The sequence below is a fragment of the Pygocentrus nattereri genome, chromosome 30, assembly GCF_015220715.1.
Source record: "Pygocentrus nattereri isolate fPygNat1 chromosome 30, fPygNat1.pri, whole genome shotgun sequence".
NCBI classification, from domain to species: domain Eukaryota; kingdom Metazoa; phylum Chordata; class Actinopteri; order Characiformes; family Serrasalmidae; genus Pygocentrus; species Pygocentrus nattereri.
In genome coordinates, this window is record NC_051240.1 from 13,155,972 (window position 1) to 13,181,990 (window position 26,019).

Genomic DNA, 26,019 nt, shown 5'->3' on the forward strand with positions numbered 1-26,019 from the left:
AGATAAGACACTGTACATACATGGGAAAGTTATTTGCATATTAAATGTGCAGATAACTGATACTTATCCAGTCGGAATAAAAAAAAAGAAAATTACCGCGCTTCCTGTTTGGTTTTCCTCTTCTCCGCCTGCCGCTGCATCTTGTGCTCAAAGTTTGAGGATCTGGAGGGTTTAGGATAGATTGTGGAATGTGAAACAGTGACAAGATTAAACTTGTTCGAACACCGAGACGCCACAGAGATTTTGAGACACTGATACTGAGTTTTCAAACTGTCTGCATTAATAGAGGTTAAAGTCTTTCAGAGAGCTTTGATTTGAAATGCTCTGCTCTAGAGAAACTTGACAAGGTGGTTCTGATAGGAATCAGATGACTGAAGAGTTTAATGCCTCTAAAAACTCCGAAACCTATTACATGAAGTGCTTATGAGTACTCTGCCTGCTGTCTGAGACTTGGTTTTACTATAGTTCTGAGAAGGTTTTGGCCTAAAATGTACATTTTTTAAATGCAACCCTGGCAGAGAGATACATGCTGTGTGTTGTACAGCAAAATACTCCCAAAGCAAAACATATTCTTTCAAATTTACTGTTATTTAATGGTAAACACTGCATATAAAAACAGAAGATTCTGGATAGTAAATTGGATAAAATATTTGTGCTCTAGATGTTGTGACATCTGGTTCTTATTACCACCACTGAAATTTGGGTCTGTATGCCTCTCTACAATGAACCATTCTGCATCAAACCACTCTAAATGACTCGTTATTAATGCATATATTTAAGGTGGAACTGCCTTTTAAGGGCATTGTTTCTCAGATGAAAGCACATGTGAGCAGAGCAGTGCTAGCTTTTCAGGCCTCTCGACTACTTTGCAGAGAACAGACCTTTGTATGATGTATCGCTGGTGTTTGTGCAGTGGTTTGCTAGATAGGGCTGCACTCACCCGCAGTTTTCACACTTGCAGCAGCAAAAGAGGCAGACGAAGAAGGCGATGATGAGGATCGCCACCACTACCGAGATCGTAATGATCAGGACCTGGAAGTTTACTGAGAAATTAAAAAAATGAAAGTGAAGTAAGCGGCAGATTACTGATGGCAGACACTCTCCATCTCATCTTTTAGCATCTGTTAGCAAGATAATGCTGTGATATGAATTGGTGCAAATATGTATTGAGCATTTCAGTCATAGTTTCCAAGACACCTTTCAGACAGTTAAATCAGTACTGTTGTAATCAATCCCAAGTCATTTTGGACTATTTTTACAGTGCAAAAGTTTCAAGACACTGGGTCAAATGACATGTTTTGTTGACTTTCTAAGTGAAAATAAGTTCACACATTCTCTACAGAGAATAAACATAAACTTGGCATTTTCCTGCAAATTTTAGTGCACGATTCCTATTTATTTGGTGAGTTTACTGCAATGATAAAAACCTGAAACACGCAAATAACTTTTGCAATTTTTCACATTTTTCTGTTTTATTTTTCCCCCAATTTGTTAAATTCAGCTAATAAACAGTAATTGTGCTCTAAAATGTACAGTATATGCTCTATAGAGGACATAGAAGTTATTTTCAACAAAACAATTTGACCTGGGGCACCTAAACCTTTTCATTTGAATCTATTGATCCATTTGTAGTGAAATGTTTACACAATATAAAGGGCAAAATTATCAAATGGCATCGAAAAAATGGACTTGTGAGGTTTTGATGAGGCAGTGGCTAAATACCAGAAATCTAGAGCAGAAGTGGGTTACAATATGGAATTCTTGATGTTTTACTTGGTTTACACTGGAAAAAGTGTGTTTTATCAGTATTTTCATGTGTCCATAATGGGGATGGTGAAGAGCACAGGGAAGAAAAGAAATAATAACAACGCAGTAACACTGAGAGAAGATTTGCTGTAGTCTTACTGGAGCACGCCCCCCAGCGAGCATCGTTGAGTGGGCAGAGGGAGTAGGGAGGCAGGATGGTTTTGACAGGATACGTCAAACATGATGAAGTCTTTATACACCACAAACACTGCAGAAGAAAAAGAACACATGATTTTACATTCAGCTATGCTTACAGACACAGACACAGACTGGTCTCCGTTTTATCCCAGACCAGTTAAAAAAAACTGAGAAATTAACATGAATATACTGTCAGCCTAGTAGAGATCTATGTGAAATTATTTTAGGACTATTTTTAGTTTTTTGCTCTATTTGTACATTTTTAAAGCCTGCAGTGGTAATTCACTGTTTAAGGTCAGTGAGTTCAATTGCTTTCCTCTCTAGATATGTTTCCAACTTTCAAGCTGCCTATACATATATGCTTTACATAATGACATTGTTTCCAGCTGATTCTTCAGCACAGCCTTTATGTTTTGCCGGTTATATTATTTACGTTTGTTATAGTAGTTTGGCCATATATAAACTGCTATTTTATTTATTTGAATTAGGGCTGAAAACATCAGGCCTCAGGAAATACAGTTGAATTAGCCACCTGGCCAAGAGGTTTACATTTGGGTTTATTAATGTGCTTGGACTCTTATATACCAACAAAAATAAATGCAGAAAATGAATATTTATCTATCCCTGTCCATCAGTCCCACAGACAACTGAGTAGCAGAAAAGCAGTTTGCTTTTCTTTAATTATGGAGTGGAGCTTCCTAAACAGTGATTATACCAAACTAATTCATGTTTGCACAACTACGACAGAGCATCAGGGCTAAATGCTGAAAGGTTCTGAATGATTTTGGGGAGCTGTTTCAATAACACAAAACTTGTATTTAAGTCTCGTCACACCATTCAGACATTCAAAGCAAATACACTTTTACACTTCTGTGTTCTTAAAGTAAATCCGATATCGTAATGCACTTCCCTCCTGTACCGTAACATATTTCCAAGTGAAACACAGCATCAAGGAGGATCTGTAAGCTACCATTTTTTCTAGCTGATAGGTGGTCTATCATTTTTTCCCCCGTCTGCTGATGCATGCTGACATAACTAAAAATTAGAAGAAGATTTAGTCTCACAATGGCCAGATGCGACCTCCTAACAAGAACACACAACATTTGGATATGGATTACATCGCAATCAACCACCAACAGGAATACGTCCCCTCAGCCCCCAAACTCCTCTAGGCCATGTAACTTGAATGTAAATCAGATGGCTTGTCTTTTCTTGAACATTTGGCAGTTCTTCCCACAGCTCATTTACTCTGTAAGCACCAGAGGCCACATACAGCCACTGGTAAGCCGCAACTTTCATCAACAGACCAGTGATGACGCCTGAAGCTGAAGTATCTTCTAGTTCAACAGGACGGCTTCTCTGTTTACTATTTTACTTCATGTAATGTGATCTCTGCACAACGCAACACACATCCATTTGCTTAAGTGTTTGGGGTACTTTTCAGCTATTCTAACTTACATTACCTCCATGGCTTATAAAGAGGATCATTGTCCACTGGACAGTGTGTTAAGCAGACCATCGCCCCCTATTTTCAGCTACACCTTTACGAAGCCCAAACGTTTCTCATGACCATACCCACACATACTTGATATGAGATCGCATCTGACGCTGTTAAATTTTGTCTTTTATATGCTATTATATGATGAATCACAGTTAATATGACTAGGAACATGAGCAAATGAAAGCATAAAAGGTCCCTTTTCAGATTGACTTTGAAAGATAAGTCTGGACCTTAGTTTTAAAATCCTGTGAAATCCAAGGGCAGTGGTAGGATAAATCTAGGGCACACATTATAGCTCGAACACCAGGAAAGAGACACACACACACACACAAACACACACAGCCAAACCTGTTCCACAGGTGAGGCTGGTGGCGATGTGATCAACTGATACACACAGCATATTCAAAGCACCTGCACCACATTCCTAAGCCTCCCTTTTTCTCATGTCATTTCCCTAAATGTCACACGCTACCTGTTCTGTTCTCTCTCTAAACTTCAAATGTGTCACTTCTCTTTTACCTCTAACTGTCCTCACAGGAAAATCACAGAAAAGGGCTGAACCTTCCTTGTAATAACAGACTACACAACATTGAGTACATAATAACCTGATTCACTCGACACTGATTTGTTTAAATCTGCTGAAAGGTTAAATAGAGGGCTCTACAAGCAAAACCGGGCCACTTACCGAAGCGTTATTCAAGCAGTCGTTACAGGTTGTGCTGTTCTCACAATCTGGAGAAAGAGGAAGAGAAAACGGTTGGTTTAACCAGTATAAGCAACAAGGCTTCGGACACAGCCTGTGCGTCTGTTTGGCAAATAACACCTCTGTGCACCCTGAGGTTGTCATAGTCCCATTCAAGAGGTATGGGACATAAAGCCCACGGGAATAACAACAAGGAAGACATTTTACAATGTCTTAGGTGTGTTCTCCCACACAGGCAGTAAGAAAACAGATTAGACCGTGATAAAACTGTTCCTACTCAGTTTTTGGCCAGGAATTGCCTTCCCTTCTTCAGCTTCAATTAACTCAATGGAAAAAACCTTAAGGCTCATTGAGACTGTAGGACAATGTAATACGAACAAACCGCATGGATTTATTCTTTTCTGAGTATTTTTAAACGCTTTTTCTGAAATTACATTACATTTGGAAGAAAATTCTTCAGGTCAAATTTCATTCAGTTCTGTTAGTTCAGTTTCTGGGCTGTTAATAGTCTCACACTTTTGAGCTTCAGCACTTTACTTCAGACAATAAAGGATGACAGATGTACTAAGAAGGTTTGGTAGAAGAAGTTCTTCTTTTTGACCAAGTATACTTTATTACACTGACTGAAGTAATTTCACTGCTATTTGTAGCTACTTTTACTTCTGCTTTAAGTATTTTCACTGCATTTTTCACTGAAGTAACAATAATTTCATTTAACTCATTTTTTCACTGAGTAAAATTATCTCTACTTGAGTCATTATTTCACAGAAGTTACAATATTTCTACTTGACTCATGATTTCCCTGAGGAAGCCATACTTTTCTTTGAGCATGGCTTCAGACCTCCATACCTCTGCTGAAGGAAGGAGGAAACATGCTAATCCTGACAGGACTAATTCAACAGTCAACGTGCTTCAGCACTCAGGCTTGATTTTCTCTCTAAAATTACTGTAAATGTACACGTAGGCACAAAAATCAACATTCATTTTCTCTTTACGAATGGGAAAAAAGATCTAAGAGCGTCTTACATTTCTCAGGTGAGGCAATCTGCGCACAGATGGTGCTCAACCCAAAGAGGAGGAGAAGCAGAGAAACGTAGTTCCTCCACATCATGATTTCTTCTTCAAAATACTAATTCCACACACGGTATTTGGTCCCTGAGTTTTGTATCCTTTGCGGAAAAAATTACAAAGGAAAAACTTTAGTACTTCTAAGTAAAGTACTTAGTATTATGTCTTTGTTAAAGGTCCATGTCTGCTCACACCTTCTCCTCGCAGTCAGACTTGTTTTGGCTGGTGGTGGAGGAGGAGCTGTGTGAGCTGTCACATGATCTCACTCTGATTCAGATTGTTCTCTGTGGTTCTTTTGTGTTTCTGAGGACACGTCGAGGTCACTGCATGGAACTCAGGGATGCAGAGACTCAGAACTGCTCTAACTTTATAGTCTGTCCTGTTTGAAACCAGAGATGCCAGCATATCATTGTAAACACAAACCATCTGCCTTGTTTCACAGTATTAGCATATTTTATCAGCGCCTGAATGAGGTAAATGTTGCCTACATTTGTAAGAAATGTGCAAAACCTATTCAGTTTAGTTACTAGCTGCTATCATGCTACTCAATTCAGAGTGTCTGTCTAGTTTGAGTTCAACTGCCTGAAACGCCACGTCACAAAATATGTATTTCAAATATATGACACATATTACATTATATGAATTTCCTTTATATCCAATTTATATTTGTCTCATATATATATATATATGTGTGTGTGTGTGTGTGTGTGTGTGTGTGTGTGTGTGTGTGAAATACATTCCAATTTATTTGAATTTGGCCATTTTCAAACATGGGCCCTGCTGTGTCTGATCCACTCGTACCAGCACAACACACACTAACGCACCAGCACCCCCGTCAGTGTTACTGCAGTTCTGAGAATGATCCACCACCCAAATAATACCTGCTCTGTGAAGGTACATGGGGGTCCTGACCACTGAAGAACAGGGTAAAAGGGGGCTAACAAAGTATCAGAGAAACAGATGGACTGCAGTCTGTAACTGTAGAACTACAGAGTGACCCTATTCAGTAAGTGGAGCTGATAAAGTGGACAATGAGCGAAGAAAGGAGGTGGGCATAATTTCAACCAACCAATCAACCAGGTGACCCTTTATCTTGAGTGGTCCTGTTTAGCTGAAACAAATACTCAACAGACTCTCAGTAACATGTCACAAATGTATGAGGGTTAGGATTAGGTTTTAGGTTGAGGTTAAGGTTAGGGTTGGAATTAGGGCCAGGTTTAGGATTACTCTTTGGGTCAAGGTTAGGGTTAGGATTAGGGCCAGGGCCAGGGCCAGGGTTAGGTTTAGGTTTTGGGTTGGGGTTGAGGTTAGGATTAGGGCCTGGGTTAGGTTAAGTTTTGGGTAAGGTTAAGTTTTCCATAATGGCAGTATCACCTTAACAATACATCTACTTAATGTAAGTAATGCATCAACAGAACATCTACAAGATATTTACTTAAATATATTCAGATGCTGCTCTACTGCTACTTCACTGATGTTGTTGATGTGTTACTGATACTCTGTTAAGAGTTTATTAATCATCTCAAAGGACCACTCCAAAAGTGTTACCATCAACATATACAAATGTATAGTGTTCAATATATACAGATATATGACCCAAAACATTCATGTATGAATTGTATTACTCATATATGCTAGCTTTGTGTTATATAAGGTTTGCATACATCTTTCTTCCTTCCACATGCTTCCTAATGATGTAAAATGATTGTAATAGCTACATAACTAAATTCTAAAAACATGCACATTGCAAGCCATGCAAGCAAAAATCACTAAAACATTAAATAAATTAGCATATTGTTTTCTGACATGCTTAAATAATGTATGCTTCATATGTTATACATATATGCCCAATGTTGAATACTTACCTATCTGTACATATATTTTATAATATATGTCCGTATATAATATTTAGTCATATATGGTGTTAGAAAAACTGAACTTTATACTCTATGCTGTAACTGAATCTTATATTCTATGCTGTGAATTGTGCCCTGCAAGATCATATGAGTAAGCATTACTGCTCTATGAGATCATGTGAGGATAAAAATATGTATAAGCATTAAAATACGCATATGGGATGTGTGCACGAAGCTAAAAGGAGCTGCACCAGTTCTTGGTAAACAGGATTCGTTGCTTCTCGAATTAACTGTGGAGAACTAGGTGCAGTTAACTCTGAAGGAAGCAGGACACTGCTTAGCTATAAGAATCTTGTTTTTGAGCATTTGCATTAGGCTTTTTTCTGTCCTCCCTTGCTGCAAGAATAAAAAGACTTCAAAGACAACCAGTGATCCCAGGCTGTTTATTTAAACAGAGAATTTTTCTTACATATGGTCATACATGAGATTTCCATATGAGACTAGAGACTTATATTCATTATCTACATGTTGAATGGTTAATTCTTTTTAGTTCTGCAAATATTTTATTTAGTGTGTTAAGTGTATTATTAAGCAGCTAATCATAAGGGAATTCTGATCAGAATGGTCATTTTTAAATAAAAATGGTAAAATCAACAATTGTCACCCAAAACAAGAAGACTATCAGCCCAGGACAGTTAGAGTGAACATGAATCGGAAATCAAAACATTTTCCATCTGTATTTCCAAGTGAAACACAATATCAGGGAAATTCTCTGAGCTAGTTGACTATTTTCTCTCGATAATAGGTTGGGTGGTGAGAGGTGGACATCAAACATGATGCTACTTTTTTTTCTTATGATATGTAGTAATAATTAAAATATGCATATATAATTTCGCCCACCTGCTGGTACAGTGACATCACCAAAAATCATCAGATGTTTTGAAGTTGGGTAAAAGTCACTGCATTTTGGTCAAAGATTACAAGAAAAGAAGAATATTTCTCTCTTCAATGATGTGATGATATGAACCAGCGAGGTGAAGAGATTGATTTAAAAGTCTGAGACATGTAACAATTGGTTTATCTTTTTATTTAATATGTTTGTCAGGATGTATTCAGAATGTAACACCAAAAAAGGCATTATATTCACAGGTAAGCAAAATATCTGTAATGCCCTGTTCAAAACACTGAAACACTCAAGAGGATTGAACAGGATTGAACCGTCCTCAGAATCTCAGACCAAGTTCTTGCAAGACTGCAGAACTAATGAGGAAATATGAGAATAGTTCAATTCTACAACTGGAAGAGGTGTTTCTTTATCAGCTATTCCAAAAAGAATAGCACTAAGCAGGCCTAGACGTAAGACATAGTTGTCATATACCCTGGAGCTCTGAAGAGATGCTTGTCATTTTATGGACAGATGGGTCAGAAATTGAAATATTTAAGGTCCAACTAGACAAATACTTGAAATGACTGTCACGTTTGGTTCATACTGTCAAGTATAGAGGGAGCAACTTCATGGTCTGGTGTTGTTTTACTAGTGACTTAGTCATTTTTATCAAGTGAATGACTAATGCTTACTTCAAAAACAGGACATTCCTTCAGGATGACATGAGATACTCCAGCTGTTGCTCATTCCTTAGTAAGACAGCAACCTGAAACATGCCCTAATTACTTGGTCCACCCTTTGTCCACACCTAAATTTAGCAGAACAAAAGAGTCGATTCAAATCAAGCCACAGGTGGGAGGACATGTCAGGTCATTTCCTTCTGCAATTTGTTAATAAAATCCCTAATGTTTTGAAACTGTTACTATTTTAGGTGTTCCCAAGGGGTACAACCATCTAAGCATCATCTCTATTGTTGAGAGAACACAAACTGGATCCCTAGTGAAGCTTGTGAACCTATCTGTGGCTGGAGTCCAGGAGAACATAGCTGGTCTCACTCTCTCTACGTGGGTAAGACGTTCCTCCCTCTCCCCCATTTCATGACGCAAAGCAAGAAAATGCAGGCATCCGTTAGTGTGCTGAACTGTCCAATGATGCCTTCCCCCTTCAGTCTGGTGGCTGAAATAGTGGGTGGAAGTGGCTATGAATGAAATCATTGAATTGTTTAAGCAATAGAACACGAGAGTTAGGAGCCCCGCTGGTGACATCCTAGGTAAATAAACATAATGTGTGGTCAAGACTTAGTAAAGTGTGGGAACGAGATCCTAATGCATGGCCACAACGTAGTCAGGCATGGGAATGAGATGATTAAGTTGTGGCCACATATTTTTATTTATACGGGATGTCACCAGCAGGGCTCCGTACGAGAGGGAGTGTGTTATTACAAAATAACATCAGGCTGTGATTTTGTTGCCGTAGATCATCACAGCCATGACGTTATAGTGATAACACACAATCTTGAGTGTCCTAAAGCTTTTATACAATAGTTAAATAAATAAAGTAAAAGAGGTAAATTGGATCGTAAACGTGGCGTTTAATGTTTTAATGTTCAGTTCCTTCCTCCAAATTATAGCTCCTTAACAAGCAGCTCGTTGCTACGTCAGAGTAATGAACTCCACCCACTCGCTGCACAGCCGGCAGTTCGTTCTCCAGCTCCACACAGACCGACTGACAGTTTGGGAATTTAGTGTAGTCTCATCTTCAGAGTTGAACCAAATCAGCTGTCGGTCAAATGGGATTTTAAAAGTGTCCATTTTCTGTTTGTGAGAAAGTAAGATGTAAAAATGCTCAAATGGCTTGAGCGCCTCCTGTCAAAGTGGTTTCTTAGCAATGACGTCTTAGCAGAGTGATACAGTGTTTGTGAAGAAAACGTGATGTTATGGTAAAATAACAGCACGGTTAGAGCGCATCTCAACCAATCAGGTTGCATGGCCAGAACTAACTGTTGTATAGTATTACTTAATTAAAACTAGTTTTAAATACACACACACACACACACACGCATGCAATAAAATGAATTCTTCAAATTACATGGTGATAAATTCCAATAATTTATTAAAGCATTTTGTAAAGCCAGTTACAAAAAAAGAAAACAAATAGAACAAAACATTTTCCTCTCTTTTAAACAAGCACAGTTATTGTTATTATTTTTAAATATTATATATACTCATATAAGAACGACAATGAGGAAGAATTACATTCAGGCCCTTTATTTGCTGCCTGCAGCTGAGCAAGGACCCCAGTGTAAAGAGTGAGAGAGACAGAACCAACTATGTGTGTGTGTGTGTGTGTGTGTGTGTGTGTGTGTGTGTGTGTGTGTGTGTGTGTGTGTGTGTGTGCGTGTGTTTGTGTATGTGGTTCTCAGTGTGTTTGCATGCATGTGTGTGTTTACTGTATGCGTGTGTGTTTGTGTGTTAGATGACAATGAGAACATCTTGGCTGCTCAGTCCATTAATGAACAACACTGAATGTAAGCAACCCAATAATGTGGCTCTTCACATTGAAACAATAATGTAACAGTATTTAACATACCATCACACCCTCATGCACACACATACACACACACACACTCCTTCATTACACAACATTCCCGTGTATACAGATCTCTAACACTCATCACACGACCACAGTGTCCACACCGTGTTCCAGAGCTGGTGGAAATAGCCCTTTTCTACTGACCTGGGACCAGCTGCCTTTATTGTTTATCATTTAGTTGTATCTGTACGTAGGCTCACAGCGTAATTTCTCACTCTCATATCATACTTGTTTTACAGAAATGACTGAATAACACTTGATGATAAACTAATAACTGATTAAGAGGCTAATAGTTCAATTTGATTGCTGAATTGCATTCAAAGCTACACATTAATTGAATTTTGTATTAGTGTGCTTGTTGTATTTGTGAACTTATATGCATAATCCATAGCCCACTGTTAAGTTCTGTAGTCTCACAAGCTCTGCCTAGAGTCAGAGAGTCTGGTACATTTTGTCACTTAATAGGGCAAAAAACTTTGAAAGGAAATTAATTTGGCTTGCATGCAAAAATCTAACCACAGACTTTTCTTGTGCAATGTTTCAGGAGCCGGCGATTTTCAATGAATTGCTACAAAAAGTGGTATAAACTAAGGATGTTTGCAGGAACGCAAGTACTCAGTTAACCAATCGAGGTGTTAGTATTCAAATACTGAAATCACTATTCAGCTATTCATTACATTTCATCAAGAGGAGACGCAGAAAAAACACAATTCAGTGAAATGCCAACCATAAAATGGATGGTAAAATGTGAGTTTTGCTCGTTTTTATGAGTAAGTAAGAACATTTTGTGCTACTACAAGTGCATTAACATGAGCATGTTGCCAAGGACCTGTTAAAGACATGACTGAGAAGTCAAAGAGAACACAGTCAGCTCTGGTGCAACTTTTTAGCTAACTATTCCAGCAGAGGTTAGCTGGTCCAGAAACTGGCATATTTCTCAAACTAGCGCTACATCGACTATTGAAAAAAAGTCGATGAGTGTCCATCAACGTCCAATGCTGTACTGGTTAGCTCTGTTAGCTCATTATTTAGCTTTTTTGAAGAGGCAGTGTAGGCCTCTCACCCAACTCATCCAAAACCTACAGATATCCCTAAGCTATTTCTGAATAATCAAATATGTTTTCAATTGTAGTCCAAAGTCTTTAAAGTTTATTGTTTTCTTTCTGCTTTTGTTTCTTTATTTTCCTTCTTGCGGTTAACCAATTATCCATTCATTAACTCTCACAGCTACTCAAAATATGAAAATGAGTCAAAATGGTCATTCCTACTATGCACTGACAAACATGTCAGGATATCTTGCTTACTAGCTACTAATTGTTTTGAAGAAAAAAAAAAAAGACAGCTGAATGTTTTCCAGATATCATACAGTGAACCTTTTTTTAATCCAGTGATTACACCTTGCTTCAAAAAACTTGCAAAAATTATGGAAACTGCAAAACTTTTGCATTGCAGTACATTCTTATTGTGGACAGCCAATCAGAACACGATGAACAAAAACCTGACAGCTGTGACCGTATTAGCATGCAATGCACCTCTGTGGGCAGAGGACCTGAGGCTAAGACTACCTGTTAAACTTGGCAGAAGAATTGTTTATTGTAATTATTACTAATAATATTTTTAAATATTTATTGAACCTCAATGCATTTATATGCTATCATATTGTATTTACTCATCATTTTAAAAGCAATACGCTACTCACTGCCATATGTAACGGGTTTTACCACAGTTAAGGGGTGTTGTTAGGTTGTTATTGCTGTGGCTTATTTCATTACTTCATTATTTCAAACCATTTTATGGTTTGGAGTGCGGTCTGAGGTCAGCATAAAAGAAAACGTCCACCAGCTTTCAGTCCAATCCTGTGTCCCTCCCACTCCCTTTCTCACTTCGTTCATATCATAAAAAATAAATACACCTACCCTTCACCCACCCACCCCTCCCACACATAGCCTTTCCTGTGCCTCCTAGGACAATCACAACACCCACCCATAACAGAAATACCCTTACACGTATGCTTATTTCTCCACGACGTCATAACCACAGACCTTTTTTGCTCGCTTAGTTTCTTTCCATTTTTAAGTTCAAAACTCTCAGACACACACACAAAGGAGCTTGCATTACATTGACAAATATAGTTGCATATCAAACAGCAAAGTTACACAGGTACTGTTGGGAGATACAGTAGTTTTATATTCATATGTTTCAAAGAAAAAGACAATACAGGCGTACTTGGACTTACTCGGAGTGTTGATATGAATAATGTTATGTTGATACGCATCTTGTGCAGTGACTCTGACTCCGCTGCAGTGCAGGGCTACAAAATTACTTCACTCAAAAAGGCCAACCTTAGTAACAAGAAATAAAACATGTTATGGATTAACATTATGCATCTGAGAGCATGCTAATGGGCCCTTATTAGCTTTCAGTCATTGTAAGCCATGTTCACAGTTTTGAGTGAAGTACTGATTTAAACTGGTTGCCGGATAAAACTGAAGCCTCCAAAAGAAAACAACCAGAACAAAACCACAAGTTATTCAGTTTGTCACTTTCTATCATGCTAACTAGGGTTCAGTTTTAATTTAGGCTGTTCATTATTAGTTCATATAAGTTGTTATTAATGACTAGTGGTCACTTGTGGCCACTTCATTACTGGATTAAAGGGACCAAAGGCAAATTCTGATGTCCCTCCACAAAGTCAGACTGTTAAAATAAGTGCTTTAATCCCCAATATTTACAGTCAATTAAGTAGACACGCTGACAACCCTCTTAATAAACATGGTTTAAAATACTGGTAAATTGGTTATACTGTTGGAATATTCATAAAATTTGTATTTCAGATATTAAGCTTAAGTACAGAAACACCTGAAATGTAACCCTGGATGCTTGTTAGTCTATCATTTCAGTCATAGAAGACTTTACTACTTACTGACTAGTTGCCCTGTTGTTTCTCTAAATAGGCTCCAGCTAGTTCAGAATGCAGTAGCCCATGTCTTTTTTGGGCATACTCTGGTATTAGTTTTCACTGGCTTCCTACTAAGTTGTGCATTGACTACAAGGTCTTGGATGTGACATTTAAAGCTTTAATGGCCCATTTCTGCCAAGTCTTGCTGATCTATTGAATAACTTGTCCAGACTATTTCGCTCAATTGAGGCAGGCTTACTGCAAATATCTAGGATCACCAAGAGTTCAGTTGATGGAAGTTCATTATCTTCCATTATCTTGCTCCTAAGCTTTGGAACAGCATTCTAGAGAATATTAGGAATACTACTAGGAATAATAGGACGTTTGACAGGTCTTTTTAAATCCAGATAAAAAACCTATTTGTTTTGCAAAGCCTGAGCCTAGAAGTGGGCTCATTTTCTCCTGTAGGTTATAATTAGTCTTTGTAAAGTTTCTTTTATATTCCAGTGGGGAACTAAACAGAAGCAACGTATCAAGAAAAACACCTTTCAAAGATAAAGGCTTAATATTCTGTCCTTAAGCTTCATACTGATCATTGGATTAGAAATACAAATTACTTCTCACTATATTTGGTCTGAACAGCATTTAAGGTCAAAACATAAAAACTTGGAAATGATTTCCTGCTGCTTTATGGTGGAATTGAAGGCATTAACACTGGCTTACTGTTAAGTACAATTGTATTATAACTGAGGAAAGAACTATATATTTTAGATTTCATTTAATAACTTCATTCGCAACATACCATTTTAAAATGAATGTCTCACGGTACACTAAAAGTTCTTATAGTTTATGGAGCAGATCTGTACGCTGGTCGCAGTGCCATCCCCAGCTCAGGCTCAGCCTTGCTTGGTATAATACTGATGTATCTTCAGTTGCACCACTCAGTAATTGGCTTGCCATGCTGGGGGCAAGGAGGTATCTAGAGGCTTTCAAAATTGCTGTGCAGTTTTCTTGTAGAGTGACTGAAACTCGTTCACTTGCTCACTGTCGTACTATTGTGCATTGGCATTTAGAGAACAGAATTAAATCCTGTTTGTTTCACTTGCAGACTTAATATCGGTTCCACATAATTTCTCAAAATGCCTTAATTTAACCCCCTTAGACTCAAAGACAGTTAAATGAAGTATAGTCACATTTACACTGAAGTATAAAATATAGTTTTGACGCTGCTGTGTGAAAAGCATTGAACTCACACTGGCATTAGAATAGTTGCAGTTACAGTGGCTCTCTTAGACGATTTCTTTACACTTCAGATCTCTGGTCAGTCCCAGGGCACGTATGTAGAGAGATGGACAGTTCTCTGTTGGCTGTCTTACACTAATGCTGATAGAGGAGATCACAAAAATGCCATCAGTGGCCCAGGCATTAGAAAATGGCTCTGAGTGTGATTCTTAATGGAGAGTTCACTTTTCAGGAAACGGGGAAAAGTGAGAACAGAACAAACTCACGCTCAGCCCACTTTTCAGGGATGGCTCAGTCATTGGTCCTTGGGGCTGGAGATGATATCAACCACAAGTTGACACTGAGAGAGAGCTGATGTTGGGAGGATGGGAGAAAAGAGAGGAGAATGTACAGGCTTGGTCTTCAGTCTTAGTGCTGGCAGTGAGGGAGGGTTTACAGTGACAGGACTGGCAGGTTTGGTTGTGCTTTTATAGAAGTGTAGCTGGTAGTGGCAAATAAATTATACTAAACTGACACAAGTACAGTGTTGCTTTTAGAATAAATAAGAGGGTTTAAGCAGAGCCAAGTGTAAGTGATTTTGCATCCCTCTCTCTCTTTTTCTCTCATATCCATACTCAGCAGGTAGGTGTGGTTATATTTATTGGTCAAACAGGGAGGTGTCCTCTCTCTTGTCATTGCACCACCTTGATTACCCTTGTGTCAATCACCTGATCCAAGCGCTGCTGGTGCTGGTGACGGACATGACGCTGCAGCGCTTCTTAACAATCATGTTGATATAAGCCTTCATGATCTTAGTGATCTCACCCACCTTCAACCAAACACAATAAAGAATAGATTAAATACTCAGTATACAATGGACCACAGACTGGAGTTATGGGTCACACTTTATTTGGATGGACCCCTATAGATGATCTACAGATACTTAAATCATCAGCAAACTTTCTAGTAATACTCATTTGATCATCAACAACATTAGGTTTATGGTTAGGTTAAGCAGTAGGTGTAGGTAAGGGTTAGGGTTATTGTTAGGTCTATGTTCAGGGATAGATTTAATAGAATCTTCCACACTCAACTTCAGGTTCAGTTGCATTTGATAGATATTTAGCTGAATGTTACTTAAAGATAAACTGAGCATCTACAGAACATCTACAGTAGACTATTCAAATAAAGCGTTACCAAATTATGAAATACATTAATAGAGAAAAATGTTTATCCTCAGGATTTTCCTCTTATCCCACATCTAGTCAATTGTGACTGGTGTCTAAAGTTTGCTTGCACTGGAGCTACGAGGCTAATGTAGCTAACCTAACAAAAGTATACCCAAAATCTTTATAGGAAAGTCTGTCTACTCGACAGACGTCTTGGCAACACCTGGCCATTATTTTCAGTCACACAAGAACAGCTGATATCCTTTAAATGGGGAGAGACCTATAGATCCCAAACTAAAAGCCGAAATTAACATTTGAAAAACAGCATACATAGTTTCAATGGTTTGAATAAAATACAGCACAAAACCTGTTTTTTTCAGGTTCTTCTGGCTATTCTCCACAATGAGGTGGAGCTTTTCCCACTTCCTCCTTTTTCTCAAGAGCTCTGACTTCTCAGAGATGCTGATTCATGATGTCATTTCAGCATGGCAGTGGCCACAGAACAGGAAGTAACAGCAGGTTTAAAGTTTTTACACAGGCTGTTGAGTTTCTGTTCGTGGATGATGTGGTTAAGCACATGGGGATAATTGTAAGGTTAAGTCCTTCTGAGGAAGATTTTTCCTTCAGCATAGAATTATGGAAGCAAACTTCAGACACTTCCTTATCCTTGCTTATTTACTGTATTTGGAAAAAGAGGAAAAGTTTATAAATGTGATTCCTTTTACTATTCTATTACTTTATCATTTTCTTTTGATTGATCTCAGTGTTAAGCTCTACTTTGAATTAAATTAGAAATAAATGATTGATTGTAAAGATCAGTAATTTTTGATGAACTGAATTTCATGTGTTCACCTGAGGAGTTTCGAAGAACATCTCTCTCTCATCCACAGTGATTTTGTAGGTGCTGGGCTGGGGTGCTCCGAAGAAGACGATATGCTCATACTGGAAGGTCTCGAGCGGTTTGGGCTCTCCTCTCTTGTAAACAGACACATTTTCTGCACTCACTCCCAACCACAGGTCATGAGGGAAGCCCCCTTCTTTACACTGTAGCAAGACAATTTGTAAATTATCATTAGAAATAAGGCTTAACAGAGGCAAAGCTTTCAGATGTTGAATCACAATATGTTACACAATCACAGTAATATTTACAACCTAAATTTATGAATTTACAGTTTTACAATATTATATGCACTGTTTTCCAAAAGTCTGGGGAGGCTTACCTTTTCAAAATCTATTCCAGAAATTATTACTTTAAATACTTTCAATAAAAATCTATTGAAACCATTTTTCTTTGCAAAAACTGCAGAACTGAAGAAAGACATGACAAGGACACTTCCCCAAGCAGAAGAATCTGATGTTTGAGAGCATTTTGCAAAAGTATTAAAATAGAACTCAGTCAGAACTCAGTGAACAGCAGGTTTTCTGGGGATGCAAGGCTACGTTCACATTACCAGGTTGAAGTGACACAAATCCAATTTTTTGCCTTAATGGGACTCAGATCTGATGTTTCCAGGGCTGTATGAACACCAACTTGAGCCACTTTCATTTGTGGTCCTAGATAGGATATGTATCTGATTCGTGACAATGCGACCTTAATGTGAACGCTCAGAACGGAATTCATGTGTTATTTTTCCACGGCACGTGACGTTACTGAGTAGGATGTGTGCATGCGGATCATTTCAGGATGCCGGTTTGTTCACATTAATGACAGATCTGAATCACTTACCTAAATGAGTGTGAATCATCATGTCAGAGAGATTGGATTTGAGCAAAATATCAGACTACAGCAATGTGAGCAATTTGAGACCAAAACATCGAGCCAGACCTTCTTTGTGTCCCTGTGTATGTGACGCTAATATATAAAGTGTCACGCATTCAGCTCGTCGAGCGGACTCCAACTCCCAGAACACCCTGGGAGATCATGTGACTCTGGACTCCGGCACGTGCACCTATCAGTGCTCACTCTCCCCAGACTTTTAAGGAATGTCACCTGTATCTCATTAGAGCTGAGCATTTAAGCTCGGCTCTGACAAACAGTCAGTGCGAGGTATTGTTTTTCCTAGAAACTTACTGAGTGGATTCCTTCTTGTTATTTGATTGTCTTACCGTGATTTTGACCATTTAGAATCGTGTTTTTCGACTATGTCTGTTGCCTCTCCCTTTTGGTACCTCTGCTGGTTTTGTGGATTTGTTATTTGGACTCTTGGACTGCTCTTTGACTACCCCCTTGTGTTTTGCCCCTTTTGTATCTTTGGCTGTTAGCCCACCAAATAAATAGTGGAACCTTACATCCGCGAGCGTCTGGACTTCTGTCACTTCGTAACATAAAGACGTATAATGTAGTCCAATGTTCACATTATCAGGCTGAAGTGACACAATTCTTATTTTTTGCCTTAGTGTGACACAGATCTGGTGTTGTCAGAGCTATGTGGACACACAAATCTGATCTTTTCAAATCAGATCTGAACCACTGCCATTATGTTATAAGCCTCTGTGCTCAATTCAGTTTTTTTTTCCAGATCTGGACTGACTAACATGACTGCTCACATTTGTGTAGGTATGGGACTCAAATCTGTCATTAATGTGAACAAACCTGCATCCCTAAATGACCTGCTTACACACATCCTAATGAATAACGTCACATGAATGAACCCCATGGGTCACGAACAAACTACCTGTGTAAAGATAATTTGCTGTAAACCACTCTTAGCTGTTCATTATTAAAGCAAGACGAAGGTGAAAAAGGGTCAGATGTGATGCTTTTGCGCTATTTATTGGCACTATCTTCAGGTTAAGTGCTGTTGCCTTATTCACACTGAATGATGGCACATGCACAGTATCAAAGAAAAACAAACAACAACAAAAAAAAAAAACATGAATTTTAATCTGAGCGTTCTCATTAAGGTTGCATGGCTCCAATTTGAAAGGTCAGATTTGTGTGTCCACACCGCTCTGAAAACATCAGATTTGTGTCAAATTAAAAAAAAAATAGAATTGTGCCACTTCAACCCGATAATGTGAGCGTAGCTTTTATGTATATTTCTGGCTTTACAGGGTGATTCGCAGCAGACAATGCACACCAGATTTTATTTTTCACTTGGCTCAGTAAAGCTAGTATTTTCCTTTACATTAAATGATCCTCACCTCTACATCGAAGAGTGTGGACCCGTACCCTGGCCACTCTTTAATGATGGTCATGTACTTCAGCATGGCCTGGTGCTGGGGCATGCCTTGTAACCGGTTCCATTTCTCCAGCACACTGGTCAGTGTGGCTGACATCTCCTCCTTCACAAACATCTCCAGCATCTGCTCCTCCTCCACCCGCTGCTTCTTGAGAGACCCCGTCTTAAAGCTGCGTCTCAGCGTCCCATCCAGGAAGCTGGTTCGTCTCCTCTCCAGAGTGTGACCCCCCGGTCCCACCACACCAACCCCTGGAGCTCCTGCCCCACCGGCCTTGGTGGACTGCAGGATTCGCGTACGAAGCCGGGCCACAGGATACACACTGCTGAGGCTCCAGGGCGTCCGCGCCACATCTCCGTGGATATACTGCAGGCGGAGAGCAGCCAGGTGCTGCAGCGTCTCCTCAAGGGCTGGAAAATGACCACTGATTAGACTCTCATGAGCCTGAGGAGAGAGGGGAAAAAAGCAAGAGAGAGAAATATAGAAGGTGAGATTGAGGAAAGAAGACTATCAGAGAAAAGTCAGCAGATGACAAAGACCTGGAGTGTTGATTTGATGTAATAATAGTAGCACTTTGAAGTTTTCACCATTTTGAAACAAAGACAAACAACAACTCATTTTAACATTTGTAAATGTTCACCTGCTCAAACATAAAGGCAAACTCCACCCCTTCTTTGGGCATGCTCTCCACATCAAGGAAGCAATAAAGTTTAAAATAAAGCCTCCAGGGTCCATCTTCCTCCTCCTCCTCACTCCCTGCCAGCCTGAAAGTAGAGGACAAGGCAGCAGCAATTACCTTTCTTAAATTAATACTGTGGGGTCTAAACGTCTGAGACAACAATTTAAACCTGGGAATAAACAACAGAATTTATTACAATTTAAAAGAAAGAAAAGTTATGAACACAGGTTAGTTTAGTTAACTCATGACAGACTTTAAAAGCCTGGCCAATCAGAGGAAAGAAGGACCCATTAAGGAACCACTGCCATCATACATTGCTATTATCTGTATACCTCTCAAACTTAGCGAGTACATCTGCTACAATGACGCGGCTCTCAATAGCCCGGCTCTCGACCTTGTTGTGCTCAAACAGAGAAAATAAATTCCTGCTGTTATCCATCGCCAGACCTCGGATCAGCTTCTCCACGACCTTCAGATAAACACAGATACAACATCAGAGGAGTGTTAGCTAGCAGCGCTGATACAATGCACAGTGTGGCAGTTCAACAATCCTACCACACAGAACAGTGATCTAAGGAAAATATAGAGATACAAAGGCTGTTAAAATAACTCATCATGATTAATCACATTATTTGGTGTAGTTAATCATCAAATCTGTTAACTATAGTTTTCCACTTTGCTCGTGCTTTTGTTAGTGTGCTGCTTGTTAATCTATTCATAGATCTCCCAGAATCACTGTTTAGCATAGTCTGCCAAAGGTCAATTTAAAAGCCATTTAAAAGCTGTCTTTGAACGAGTTAGCTACAACAGTGGATTCTATCATAAATGCATAGATACATACAGTGTGTGAACAGCAGGCTTCATCCACTTCTACGGATGATTTGACAGGTCAAACTAGGAAAATGAACTAACAGTATCTAAAAAACAAATTGTTGTGTTAAGTTTGACAGCCTTTATAAAAATGTAACTTTGTGTTTGTCAGTTATTTCACTCATCCTCCCTTCTAATATTCCCTTCTCTCACTCTCTCTGTCTCTCACCTCTCCTGCAGTTGTATGCGAGTTGATTGAAATTTTGCAGGATCCTCCTCCGTGGCAGTACACAGTGGTGGTCATCTCCTGTCTGGTCAGCAGGGCGACAATCTCTTCCTGAGATGGCACAAATTCCCTGGTCTTGGTCTTCTTTAGAGACTCACCAATGAAGTGGGCATATTTCTCGATTTCGGTGCCAGGGTAACGCTCCCTAACCCTGAGATACAAAAGACAACTTTCAGCTCAGCCACAAAGACTCCAAATACTGCAATTACTGTCAAAGAAACAGGTTGACTTTGCATTGGTAAACATACCTGCATCATTTTCTTAAAATACTGTAATATATTTATACAAAGGGTGTTTATGGACAAAATATCTACCATTTTGATTATATTGCTACATGTTGCAATTTGCCTTGCAATATACAAAAACACACTGGTAAATTTTTCACTTGACATAACTAAGAACTGCCTGGATTATTCTGAAAATTATTTATGTCTGTTGGATCATGTGAAGGCATTGAATCATGAAAACACCCAAAGAAACTCATTTGGAAGCTCTCAGGTTGGTCAGACACCCCAAGTTTCTCACAGTTTAATATCTGTTGCTACACCCAAGTACAGATGTCAAAGCTTCTCGCATTAAGCATAGAAAGAAGCACTAAATTCAATAGGCTGAGAGTGAAACAGTATGAGCAGTGCCTCGCCTCTTGAGATGGAAGCGGAGGTAGCGCAAGATGGCACGACTGGGCAGGAAAGTGCAGCTCATGCAGGTGAGCAGGTGCCAGTGTGCACGGTTGGCTGGGCTGTTGGGCTGGGGAACGTGATTGGTCTGTTTGATCAGCTGACAGTAGACCTCGTCTCTTAGTGGCTTGAGATCGTGGCAGGTCTGCAGGATGCCTTGGATGATGGCTATGGGGTCAGAAACAATCTCCATCTCCTGTAGAGAGTTGAAGATCTTCACCGCCTCATCCTGCAGGCTGCCATAACCCTTTTCTTTTTGTGCTGCCGGAAAGAGAGGAAAAAACAGGTGTGAGGAAGAGCGAGAAAGAAACAGAGCGTGAAGAAAAAGAGAGTGCAAATGAAAGGTGATGGACAAATATAATGTGGAGGGAACACAGACAGTGAATTAGTGAGAAAGACTCCAATAACAATATAGCTCCAATATCTCACACCAGACACAGCCAACAGAGGGCACTGTAATGACTGTAGTGTGGACTTACAGCTGTCGTTGACCTCTCCATAGGGCAAAGGCAGGAGGGGTGAGTGCAAGGGATGCTGGGTATATCTGAGAATGGGGTTTCTGCGATACATCTGCTCTACTGCCTCTGAATTCACACTGTTTTCCTACACACAACAAATACAACAAATGATAAAGGTTACAGGACAGGGCTTTTATCTAACACTATAAAAGACAAATATATATGATGTACAAAATGGATTTTTATCTTAGAAGCGAAGCAAGTCAGGTAACATTTATAGAAGGGTTTTTATTGTGTTTAAGCATTTAAAAGCTATTTTTTTATTGTGGAAGTTGAATTTTTTTAATATGAAGAAAGCTGTGATTGTGCTGCAGAGTCACAACATTTCACAGACATACAGACAATATCATCTTAATTAACTTAAAACATATAGATATATTTTTGGATTATATCAATTTAAAATATTCAAGTCAATTCACATCCCCATGACCAAGAGGAGGACTGCAGAAAGACGCTTGAATCGTAAATTCTTCTCTTAATAAAAAGTAAAAGGACCCGATGACTGTCACTGGGCCTGAGTATTATTTCATTACACCTTACATATGAATATGAACAAAGGAATAACATGGAAGTATAGTCAACTCTGGGTTAGGATTAAATCTACCACAGCTGAACTCATTCAGGACTGAGTCTACAACTCAAATTCCTCAATGTACATCTGAGCAGTTTCTTGTAATGAACCGAATACAATAGGTTGATCCTGTAAACTGAAATTAACTGGATCTCTTTAGCTTTACCTTGATGTCTCTAATAAGTTGTTGAGTAGGCGTCTCGATGGGCGCCTTGTTCTCGATGACTCCTTGGATGGCTGACACCCATCTCATGGCTTCGTTTAGCATCTTTGTGTAGAGCCGGTAGGAATGCTTGCGCCCGTGAACTATGATGTTCCAGTAACCTACAGTGCAAGCACAATGTTATAGGAGACGAAAGTTTCAAAACTAGATGAAATGTAGAATAACCATAAAATTATGAATTATAGACATAATATTACAACCAGCCTTCTTTACATGTTTAAACTCTACCAATGCTAATAGAATTATCCATCATGCTGAGTTATGTTTATTATGGCGGAGTAAGTTGTGTTTACCCGTCTCTTTGAAGACCTTTTCCTCGGGTTGGACCACAGAGCAGAGGCTGTTGAGGACCAGGGTGCCCATCTTAGATGCGCTGCGCTCAGCCGACTTGTAGTAGTCCAAAGAGTTATTGGTCAGGACAAACCAGCGCTTCTTCAGCTTCAGTGCACTGCTCTTGGCTCCAGTCTTTACCTCTTTGTGCAGCCAACCTGGAACACAGCGGACAAAGTTTAAAATTAAAGTGCTAAAGTGGTCTCAATTAGATAGTATAGTTATAAAACTCTCCAATGCACAGTGAAGATGTTGTTACATGCAAATTTAATATTGGTGGTTTTAATGTTTGCAAATAAATTGCTGTAAATAAATAATCTGATATACACACTTTTTCTCCTTAAAAAATACTTAATGAATCTTTTGACCAGGAATTAATACCCTCTAATAACTTGTAACAGGAAATAATTTGACATCTTTTCTGATTTTACCTGCAGCATGACTGAACTAAATCTTTGACCATATTCACTGTTATGTGTGCCAAACACATCCTCTACAGGGAACAAACAAAAATGACATTTTCTGCAAATTTTTTTAATTTATTTATTTGCTGAATTTAACATATTGGAAAAATTGAAACATAAATGTGTTAACTTATTTTCACTTATAAACAAAAACGTTATTTGACAGGGGGCGTCCATACTTTTGCCTACGTCTATAGTAGTTAGCTGTTGGCACTTCTTTGAATTGAAGCCTCAGGCCATAACATCTGTTGCTCTGTGTTTGGACATGCTGGACTGACCTCTGACCAGGAACTCCTGTCCTTCGATCTTGGAGTCTCCTTTGGGCTTCTGTAGGAGGCTGATCCAGTGGTGCATCTCTTCCGGCAGATCAGTATTACAGTGGATCACTCGATTGGCTGTGATAATTACAAACGAGTTGGGCCTGTCAGAAAGAGATTAGGATCACTATTATTACTGCTGCAGTTTTGGAATCTGAAACAAAAACAGAAAAAAAGTGTAGGTTTGGGCACCATCTAGTGGTGCAGCAAGGAAACCAAGCTGTGACTGCTTAAGTTTTTTTGCATTTACATATAAATGGCCAATAGGGGGCACCAGAGAACAGACTCACCGGTCAGGATTATCAGATGCGCAAACTGAGTCGATCAGCCCCACATCCAGAGTGCCCTGTGGCAGGTTGCGTGAAAGAGAGAGATGTACAGAGCCTTTTATAGATGAATAATACACATAGTTTACTTTGTATGTAACAAAAAAATGAATAGCTGAGATGACATTCTATACCACATCCATCCTTCAGCATGCAACATTTTTTCATAAGCTGCATGTTTTTGCTGACTGCTTACTATGTACAATATAAATAATACAAATGAAATGTATAAATTATTTCCATTATTTACTCTTATTTTATCATGCAGGTCTTGATAACTGGTGGGTGTGTCAGATGTTAGGGCACTCATGATACAATTTACAGTGCACCACTTGAAACACATTCAACAGACCTGTGACTGGGGAACAATACTGCAGAGTAAAAACAGAAAAATAAAACTGACCACAGCATTCTTTGGGTTGGCCTGCTCATGGGACATCTCCAGCAGCTGCTCAGGAGAAGCCGTGTGGACCCGACTCAAGACGTTAAACCAACCACTAAGAGAGAGAATCAGAATAGAGGGATAGCAGGATAGACAAAGTGAACAAGAGTGAAGACACAGATAAGAGACAGGCAAGCTCTTTTTGGATACAAAGACATTTGCATACCTGGCATCCTCTGGTGACTCTGCAAACACTTGATATGTCCTCTCGTCCGTTACGATGTTCAGAGCATTCTCTTTCTCATGGTTGTCCACTATCTCCCTGGATAAAGCAGAACAGATATTTTTTTCAGTAAACTGTATATACTTACATGACTTACATGCTTGTTTGGTTAATACCTAACAGAACAAGCAACACAGATCTGCCAATTTCTCACACTCTGCCACAGTGTTGCCACTCAACACTCATTCTGCCAATACAAACTGGCAGAACTGATTAACACCGGCACAGATACTTCTATGATGACCTGGGTGCACTGTCCCTTGCGAGTAAATAAAGCATACGTGTCATGAAATGATCTGTTTGATTTTGTGTGTTATAGTTTACTTGGCTGTTCGGATGTCGATGGTTCCCTTCAGCTTCTCCTCGCTGTCATTCTCAAAATACATGAGTTTGGAGTCACGCAGCACGAACCAGCGCATCTTCCAGTTCCTTCGAGACAGAGTGGACAGACCCCCACCCTTCTTATACAACCAGCCCGACTTCAGGGACTCCTGCTTAGAGCGGAACCACATGAAGGTCTCGTCCTTCAGCACACACCAGCGCCTTCTCCACGGGATCATCAGGCCAGCTATGGGAAAAGAGAGTGATGAAGAAGTCAGGTCATGTTAAAGGAATAGTCTAATAAAAAATTAAATTGCAGTTAATCAGCAAAGATTTATTTAGACAAAAAATGTTGTATAGCTGACAACAGTCATTTTGAAGCCTTTCTGTATTCTAACCTGTATATAATCAGTGGTGGTTGGTAGCCGTGGGTAATGCTGCTGCTGGGATTTGAATCCCCTTCCCCACGGCAAACCAATTAGTTTCCTTGGGCAAGATTCCTAATGCTGCATTGAGTTGCCTTCATAAATCTCTAAATTGTAAGTTGCTCTGAATAAGGGCATCCACCAAATGCATAAATGTAACTGCCTATCGCTGCTGTTGAAACAAAACCTCGTATCTTCAAAATTACTTTACAGGAGAACGTAAAAACATACTTTTAATGTAAATCATTGCTTACATCACTACATCACTAATACATCACTTTTTGTCATTTTAGGTAATCTCTTGTGATTCATTCTTCATGAAATTTACACACAATATAAAGGGCAACAGGCATCTTCAAATTATTCCAAAACTGAAAATATGAGATGG

The 26,019-nt window shown here is 39.2% G+C and overlaps 2 protein-coding genes across 2 annotated transcripts in view; both read right to left on the reverse strand.

The window, feature by feature from the left end:
* pttg1ipa (PTTG1 interacting protein a) overlaps window positions 1–5,444 on the reverse strand; it is an 8,243-nt gene extending 2,799 nt beyond the window's left edge. Inside the window, exons 1-5 of the mRNA XM_017703635.2 lie at window positions 5,175–5,444; window positions 4,131–4,177; window positions 1,906–2,014; window positions 941–1,043; window positions 97–162 (exon numbers count right to left, since the gene is read on the reverse strand). Of these exons, the coding sequence (XP_017559124.2) occupies window positions 97–162; window positions 941–1,043; window positions 1,906–2,014; window positions 4,131–4,177; window positions 5,175–5,259 (410 nt within the window). The 5' untranslated portion in view covers window positions 5,260–5,444. The remainder of the gene's footprint in view (window positions 1–96; window positions 163–940; window positions 1,044–1,905; window positions 2,015–4,130; window positions 4,178–5,174) is intronic.
* A 7,047-nt stretch (window positions 5,445–12,491) lies between these two features.
* Window positions 12,492–26,019, reverse strand: part of myo10l1 (myosin X, like 1) — a 105,270-nt gene continuing 91,742 nt past the window's right edge. Inside the window, exons 26-40 of the mRNA XM_017703673.2 lie at window positions 25,210–25,453; window positions 24,829–24,924; window positions 24,624–24,717; window positions 24,185–24,240; window positions 23,856–23,998; window positions 23,077–23,271; window positions 22,727–22,884; window positions 21,951–22,074; window positions 21,435–21,732; window positions 20,738–20,945; window positions 20,031–20,167; window positions 19,660–19,783; window positions 18,984–19,463; window positions 16,692–16,883; window positions 12,492–15,499 (exon numbers count right to left, since the gene is read on the reverse strand). Of these exons, the coding sequence (XP_017559162.2) occupies window positions 15,395–15,499; window positions 16,692–16,883; window positions 18,984–19,463; window positions 19,660–19,783; window positions 20,031–20,167; window positions 20,738–20,945; window positions 21,435–21,732; window positions 21,951–22,074; window positions 22,727–22,884; window positions 23,077–23,271; window positions 23,856–23,998; window positions 24,185–24,240; window positions 24,624–24,717; window positions 24,829–24,924; window positions 25,210–25,453 (2,654 nt within the window). The 3' untranslated portion in view covers window positions 12,492–15,394. The remainder of the gene's footprint in view (window positions 15,500–16,691; window positions 16,884–18,983; window positions 19,464–19,659; window positions 19,784–20,030; window positions 20,168–20,737; window positions 20,946–21,434; window positions 21,733–21,950; window positions 22,075–22,726; window positions 22,885–23,076; window positions 23,272–23,855; window positions 23,999–24,184; window positions 24,241–24,623; window positions 24,718–24,828; window positions 24,925–25,209; window positions 25,454–26,019) is intronic.